General features: G+C 35.8%; 1 protein-coding gene across 1 annotated transcript; it reads left to right on the top strand.

The window, feature by feature from the left end:
• LOC109226826 (60S acidic ribosomal protein P3-like) lies at positions 254–3,802 on the top strand. The gene is made up of 2 exons (XM_019391698.1): positions 254–530; positions 3,480–3,802. Exons 1-2 carry the CDS (start codon positions 333–335, stop codon positions 3,642–3,644), a joined length of 363 nt encoding a protein of 120 aa, XP_019247243.1. The 5' UTR covers positions 254–332; the 3' UTR covers positions 3,645–3,802.

The following is an 8,364-nucleotide window of genomic DNA, read 5'->3' as shown; positions in this document are numbered from 1 at the left end:
TAAGCAATAAATACACGGAGATAACTTTACTATTGGTCTAATACTCGCATTCGTTAGGTAAATATTTATAGTTTGGAGCGACAAATTAGTGATTCACATAAAAAATAAACATACATACCCTTGAAATAACATTCAAAGAAAATTGTTGAGGACAAAATCGTAAATATATATATTTGCCCAAAGAAGAGGGTATATTAGTCTTTTTAAAGGGTACGTATACAACCCTAGGGTTTCTCCTCCTCAGCCTCCTACAAAAACCCCATTTACACACAATTCCTAACGCCTCTGTATCATTGAGAGAAAAAGCTAGGGAGAAACAAAGAAAGAGAAAAATGGGAGTTTTTACATTCGTTTGCAAAGGTTCAGGAGATGAATGGAGTGCTAAGCAACTGAAGGGTGATCTAGAAGCTTCTGCTTCTTCCACCTATGATCTTCAGCGCAAGCTTGTTCAAGCTGCTCTTTCCACTGACTCTTCTGGTGGCGTTCAGTCCTCTTTCTCCTATGTTACTCCTTCCTCTGCTGTCTTTCAGGTATTTTCCTTTCTTAACCCTTTTCGTTAAAAGAATCTTGTAAACTTTAATGGGTCTCTTTTTGCTTTTTGTTTTGATGAACCGTTCTGGATCTGGGTTTTTTTGGTTTTATTTTATTTGTATTCCTTTTTGTTCTAAAATTATCTGTGCAATTTTGACTTGAATCACTCGTATTATGTTTATTTTAGGGTAATATTATGATAAATGTAATCTATTGAAAATAATGTATATTCTGGTCCCTAGTGTTAAAAGATGTTAATTTGATATGTGTGTATGTATGCATGTATGTGTGTATGTATGTTTGTGCGCGTGTATGTGTGTAGCGAGTGAACATATAACCAATGGTTGAAAAGGTGGTCCAATAGGAAAAGCTGAATGTTTTTTACTAAATGAATTGAATTCATGAAAATAGTGGGGTGGGCTGTTGTCCATATAGTTTTGAACTGTGTGCCACTGCAGATCTGAGTTAGAACAAGTGGAGTTGAATTATATGAGGAATTCTGAATGGGAGTATGCTTGTTTATCTGTCTGATTTAGCTCAAGAATTCAGTATGTATAGATTTTGTCTTTCTGATTCTCGTGCAGTTTTTATGGTACTAAAGAGTTTCACCTTTTTGATTAGTTGAAGAACAAACCTTGTATGGAAAGAAAAGAAAACTTTTAATGGATATTTGGTTATTTTCCTGTATTATAGATGATACTTGTTGCTATTACTGTGCTTGTAATTGTGAAAATAGCTTGCTTTTAACCCCTCAAACAGAATCTAGTGGAATTTGATGATCTTTGAGGTATTATAATTCATCGGTCAAATACGTTTGTTGATTGATGTAATTCTTGGCATAAATCGGTGCTTTATGTTTCTGGTTGAGTGCTTTTGTGGGGGCTCTGTGATGATGCAATTGAAGGCTTGTTTCTCAAAACATTCGCAGTGGCCGCCTAAATCTTTCGCCTTCGCCGGGCTTGAGAGATAATGCTGCCTTTATCCTTCCTTGGATGTCTGAGATTCCCCACCTACTTCAATTCCAAATCTCTTTCTTTTCCACATTGTGTTCTATCACAAACAACCTCTTCCTTTTTTAGTTGCAATTGTGAAAATAGCTTGCTTTTAAACCCTTATACATCAAAGGAACTATACTGGAATTTGATGATCTGTTTGGTCGCTTGATGCCATCTTGGCCTAATTAGTTACTCTAGTTTGTTCATTGATGATATTCTTGGCTTTGTTTATTGCTACTTTTGGGACTTTTGTTGATTGTATAAGTGCTTTATATTTTTGGTTGAAAGTGCATCAGTGGGGTTTCCTTGATGATACATTTGAAGGCTTGTTTTCTCAAAACATTCGCAGTGGCCGCCTAAATTTTTCGCCTTCGCCAGGCTTGAGAGATAATGCTGCTTTTATCCTTCCTTGGATGTCTGAGATCCCCCCGCCCCTTTTTCAATTTCCAATTCTCTTTCTTTCCCACATTGTGTTCTATCATAAGCAACCTCTTTATTTTATTTTTTTTGCTATAAATATGGTTGTAACTGTGATAATAGCTTGCTTTTAAACCCTTAAACATAAAAGGAACCTGGAATTTGATGATCTGTTTGGTTGCTTGATACCATTCTTGGCATAATTAGTTGCTACTTCTGGGACTTTTGTTGATTGTACAAGTGCTTTATATTTTTGGTTGAGAGTGCATCAGTGGGGGATCCTTGATGATACATTTGAAGGCTTGTTTCTCAAAACATTCGCAGTGACCGCCTAAATCTTTCGCCTTCGCCAGGCTTGAGAGATAATGCTGCTTTTATCCTTCCTTGGATGTCGCCTTCGCCAGGCTTGAGAGATAATGCTGCTTTTATCCTTCCTTGGATGTCTGAGATCCCCCCGCCCCTTTTTCAATTTCCAATTCTCTTTCTTTCCCACATTGTGTTCTATCATAAGCAACCTCTTTATTTTATTTTTTTTGCTATAAATATGGTTGTAACTGTGATAATAGATTGCTTTTAAACCCTTAAACATAAAAGGAACCTGGAATTTGATGATCTGTTTGGTTGCTTGATACCATTCTTGGCATAATTAGTTGCTACTTCTGGGACTTTTGTTGATTGTACAAGTGCTTTATATTTTTGGTTGAGAGTGCATCAGTGGGGGATCCTTGATGATACATTTGAAGGCTTGTTTCTCAAAACATTCGCAGTGACCGCCTAAATCTTTCGCCTTCGCCAGGCTTGAGAGATAATGCTGCTTTTATCCTTCCTTGGATGTCTGAGATCCCCCCGCCCCTTTTTCAATTTCCAATTCTCTTTCTTTCCCATATTGTGTTCTATCATAAGCAACCTCTTTATTTATTTTTTTTTTGCTATAAATATGGTTGTAACTGTGATAATAGCTTGCTTTTAAACCCTTAAACATAAAAGGAACCTGGAATTTGATGATCTGTTTGGTTGCTTGATACCATTCTTGGCATAATTAGTTGCTACTTTTGGGACCTTTGTTGATTGTACAAGTGCTTTATATTTTTGGTTGAGTGCCTCAGTGGGGGATCTGTGATGATACATTTGAAGGCTTGTTTCTCAAAACATTCGCAGTGGCCGCCTAAATCTTTCGCCTTCGCCAGGCTTGAGAGATAATGCTGCTTTTATCCTTCCTTGGATGTCTGAGATCCCCCCTCCCCCCGCCCCTTTTTCAATTTCCAATTCTCTTACTTTTCCACATTGTGTTCTATCACAAGCAACCTTTGTTTGGTTTTCCAGTTTTCTATTTGAATTTTATCATTGCCGTCTATATTTTGAAATGATTTGAGTCGTGCCTATATAGAGAATTCTTATAGCCAACAAACATAGTTAATTGGTTTGATTATTTGGTGTCTTTGGTGATGTGCCATAATACTGGTAAACACTATCATTGTTGATATCGCTAGGAGAAGCCTTTATTTATGTTATCCTCATGTCTTGCATATTATGCAGGTGATCATTGGTGGCGGTGGGGGCGGTGGCTTCATCGGAGGTGGTGCAGCAGCAGCAGCGGCTCCTTCTGGTGGTGCAGCAGCTGCAGAAGCACCTGCAGCTGAGGAGAAGAAGGAAGAGAAAGAAGAGAGTGATGATGATATGGGATTCTCACTCTTTGACTAGATTGGCATTATATAGTAGTACATTTTTCAGTTTCTCTGCATCTTTTTTCAGTGTCACTATGTTGGCCCTAAATTTTTGATAAGCATTGGATTTATCAGTTGCTGTTTAGGTATCTAATGACATTGTGTTCTATGGTTCTTTGACTCACTTTGCTCTCATTTGGCATCTTTTATGAGTCAACGTTAGCTTGTCTCTAAGAGTAGAAACAAAAATAAAGAAGTTTTAATCACACTTTTATTATGTAATCATGGTTAGTTAGTGTTTAATTGCACTTCCATAGGTGACTTAAAACTAACTTTTGAGTAAGGATTGAACACCCAACGATTCTCGACCAAATTTTGAGAGGTTCTACTTAAGTCTGATTGTATAAGCTTGAAGACATACTAATGTAACTAACCTTTTAATTTCAGAAATATCTGAAATCTCCCACTTACTCTAATGTTTGATTATGAAGAATGTTGAATTTAGTGATGTAATCAGATAGTGGAATCTTCTCGATCTAAGGAGTAACATTTATCCTCTATTTTGTTCAATGTGTCTTAGTTTTATTAGGCAAAAAGTTTAATTTTTTTTTAATCTTGTGATCTTAATTCAAGGTGTAAGATAGAAAATTCGGAGAAAGTGTCATTAACGATAAAATAAGAATGTTAAATAAAAAATTTACGAAATATCGGAAGAAACATTCTTTTTGAATGTAAAATGACTTCAAAAGCAACTATTTTTAGCTTAATTGGTGAATAGAAGATTGACATGAGAAGATGATGTTGTTGGTACAGAATGTCATGCAAATTTCTTAACTGTTTTGTTAGGCATTGGCATGAGTAAAAAAGGAGATAAGAGGAAGTCAGAAGAAACAGGATTTGAATAGCCTACCTTACCCCCCCCCCCCCCCCTCCCCCTCCATGCCCATTGTATTTGGATTTGGAAAGAAAAAGAAATATTACAATAACAATAACAATAAGCCCGGTATATTTTTACAGGTGGGATCTGGGGAGAGTAGTGTGTACGCATACCTTACCTTTACCTAACGAAGATAGAGAGACAAAGAAAAAGAAATATTGTTACATTAAATCTTGATAACTAAACGGGTTTTCATGCATTAGCAAGTTTAATATATTCTTTTGCCAGTGTGTTAATGAATTTATGTTACAAAAGATGTAGTAATAAAATTTTATTAGAAATCTCTGTTTATTACAAAAAGGTTCTACCAATAAACAAGATTTAGTTTAACAACATATTTGTGTTTCCCTATTGAGGAGGCATTTCTTTTCTTGTAAGTTAGAAGAAGATTTGTTTGAACGTTTCATAATTAGTTCAAAATTTGGAAAAACTAATATATATATTCTTGTGTTATGACAATTTATACTATACTATAAAAGCACGAAGACCCTTAGTGAAATGTCATTCGTCTTTTTTACCCTTAAAAATATATTTTATATGGGCTAAAATAAAATAAAAAAATTCCTTATATTTAGGAGTTCTAAATCAAAAAGTTTTTCCTAATATAATTTAGTGTTTGATATCTTCTCCTAATAAGAGTATAATATATAAAGACATAAAAAATATAAAAAAGTAGGAGGAAAGTTTTTAGTCGGTTTCCAACAAGGAAACTTCACATTTTTGTGTGATATTTTTGTTCTTTGTCCTTGTTTAATCATAAAAATCAATTTTTCCTTTATTTTCCTTTCATATGATTTGTTTGGTGTTTTTAAAATTTAAATCATAAATATTTTTTTAGAAGCTTAGTTGTTAAAGTCGTTAAAATTTAGAACAACATTAGGTTTTGAAATAGTAATTATTGTTGGAAAAGATAGTAATCATTAATTTGTGATAAGTACAGTAATTTAATTTGCAGGAATACCTAAATTACCTCAATACATATTCCTGTTAAATAGATGGAAAGGACTTTTATTTTTTGGTAAAAAAGAAACTAATATTATTACTAATAAAGTTTGTTACATAATTCAACTTTACAAAACATGAATTGGTTACTAAATTCATCTTTTAGCTAATAGAAATTTTTAATAGTAGGTCACCAATTCTGTCACTAAATAGGATTAGCAATGAATATTTATTATTTATCTACATAATTTATTTATCGCTAATTTCTCTTCTTTTTGTAGTTAGCTTGTCTAGAATATATGGAAACTAGATGGCTATTTTGATACGAAATTAATATAAAAGAACGACGTACATAATAGAACACTAAACTTTTAAAATCATCTTGGTTGTTTTCATGCTTAGATAGGCCATCTGATACTTTTTTGTCTAAGTAGGCTCAATATTTGTTATATTTAAGAGCTTATATTTTAAACATCTTATTTTCAAGGGCTTATATTTTTTATAGTTTTATATACATCGACAGAAGATGTCACATATCGTATTGGGGCGGGACGGATGAAATGGAGACTCGCATCCGATGTTTTGTGTGACAAAAAGGTGCCTCCAAAACTTAAAGGTAAGTTCTACAGAGTGGTAGTCAGACCAACGAGTTGTAAGGGGCTGGGTGTTGGCCAGTCAAGATCGCTCATGCCCAGAAGATGAAGGTAGCAGAGATGAGGATGTTGAGATGGATGTGCGGGCACACCAGATTAGATAGGATCAGAAATGAGGTTATTCGCGACAAGGTGGGTGTGGCCCCTATTGAGGATAAGATGCGGGAAACGTGACTTAGGTGGTTTGGTCATGTGAGGAGGAGGAGCACAGACGCCCCGGTGAGGAGGTGTGAGAGGTTGACATTGGAGGGCCCACGAAGAGGTAGAGGTATGCCAAAGAAGAGGTGGGGAGAGGTGATTAGGCAAGACATGGCAACTTTAGCTGACCGAGGACATGACCCTTGATAGGAAGGTATGGAGGTCGAGGATTAGGGTAGTAGAGTAGGCAGTCTAGCGTGTTCGTAACAGTAGTATTGGCACGCAGTCTCGCTTTCTGTTAGTAGTAGGTTTTTATGAATAACCGTTGTTTCTTTCATTGTTGATCACCTTACTTTTTCGTTGTTTTTATTCTGCTTTTATATGGCTTCTCGGTACTGTCCCTTCTTGTCTGTATGTTCATTAATTTTCATTAATGTGGTGCTTATGTTTTTCTAAGCCGATGTCTATTGGAAACAACCTCTCTATCCTCCAAGGTAGGGATAAGATCGGCATACACACTACCCTCCCCAGATTTCATGGTGTGGGATATTACTGGGTATGTTGTTGTTGTTGTATATACATCGATAGAAGGTACACGCGCATCCGTAGAAAATGTAGCGACCAAGCCAATAGTAATTTGCATAAAATTACTAAAATTTTAATTTTCTTAACTAAGGAATCCAGTGTGTTTGGTAAAAAAAACAGTTTTAGAAAATAATTTTTTGAAATTTTTCTGAAAAATACTGTTTAATGTTTAGTTAAAGAGTGCTTTTTCCAAAAACAGTTTGTGACGTAAATTATAAAGGGATAATTTCACATAAATACAACTCACACACCTGACTTGCAACATAATAGCCTAGATACCACTTTGCAAATTTATAGCCCAAAAATAATAGGCTAATTCCCGAAAGACGGCTTATTTTACACAATCAACTACGGTTATTGCTCCCTCTTTATACAACCAGTTGTTTTCATATACTATTATGTGCAATTGCTGAAGCAATCCAACAGGATAAAAGAAAAATAAAAACTTAGTAAATGAATAGTAGAATCCCTCCAACGCGTACAAATCTTTTTTACACAGCACATACACGAAAAAGAAGAAGAGAAGGAAGTGTCAAACTTCCGTACAGGCCTCTTACACACTAACAATGTATAAACATCCTTATAAACTGAAAAAAAATATATAATTATACAACATTATACACAAATATACATGTTTACCGTAAAAATGGTAACAACATTTAAATTTATAAATGGGATTCTAAAAATACGTGATCTATTCCCGAGCTAGTTTGGAAGGGTGATTAGTGTTAAATATGGAGTAAGACAGTAAAGATCACGCTAGCCAAAATAACAATCGAACCAGTAAGGGTTGTTCCCGGGCTTAGAACAAGCCAGTAGATACCTCGGGGCCAGGCCTCGAGCCTACCTCGGGCCTATCGGAGGTAATCTTATCGAGGGTAGTCGGGAAGGGGATAACAGATAAGTATGTGTATACAAGGCTTTATACCGTCAATCTTGAGCTAAATGGCGAAGAACAAACGAAGAACAATAAAATGCTAGGGCGACCTCAGGGTCGAAGAACACAGTTAACTTAGAAGAAAGAGATAGAGAGAGAGATATTATTGCTTATTGGAGAAGTGGAGCAACATCAGTCCCTTACAAAGTGGGGTGAGTCCCCTTTATATATAGGCGAGGGGACTCGGTAAAATATGCATATATTATTTACAAGAGTAGAAAGATGGGACGGCCTATCGCACGTCATCTCAGTAGGTTACAGATAGACCGGCATTGTTAGGTGTAGCCATGTGCTTTGGAGACATCTCCTCTCACCCTGACCTTGTGCCCTGCTTCCTTTGATTCGGACCTCGACGAGCCCTGAGGCCGAGAACTCGATCGTGGCCTTCCATCCTCGGGGTCTCGAGGAAGGCTTCCGAAATTGTCTTGATAGCGAAAATCAAGTCTTCTGATTTTTACCGATGATGATAGGGTATAATTACGTATTTTAGTCGATTTTACACTCTAATTTACTGCACTTTAATTGAGTTTGAGCTTTAATCGCTAGTATTTTGCACTAACTGTGT

Source organism: Nicotiana attenuata, chromosome 6 (genome assembly GCF_001879085.1).
Source record: "Nicotiana attenuata strain UT chromosome 6, NIATTr2, whole genome shotgun sequence".
Classification (NCBI taxonomy): Eukaryota; Viridiplantae; Streptophyta; class Magnoliopsida; order Solanales; family Solanaceae; genus Nicotiana; species Nicotiana attenuata.
Note: the sequence above shows the minus strand (reverse complement) of the source record. Positions and strands in the feature narration are given on the sequence as shown.

Coding starts and splice junctions, on each gene's coding strand:
- LOC109226826 (XM_019391698.1), top strand. CDS start 333: ATGGGAGTTTTTACATTCGTTTGCAAAGGTTCAGGAGATGAATGGAGT. Junction 531..3,479: donor CTTCCTCTGCTGTCTTTCAG/GTATTTTCCTTT, acceptor CATATTATGCAG/GTGATCATTGGTGGCGGTGG.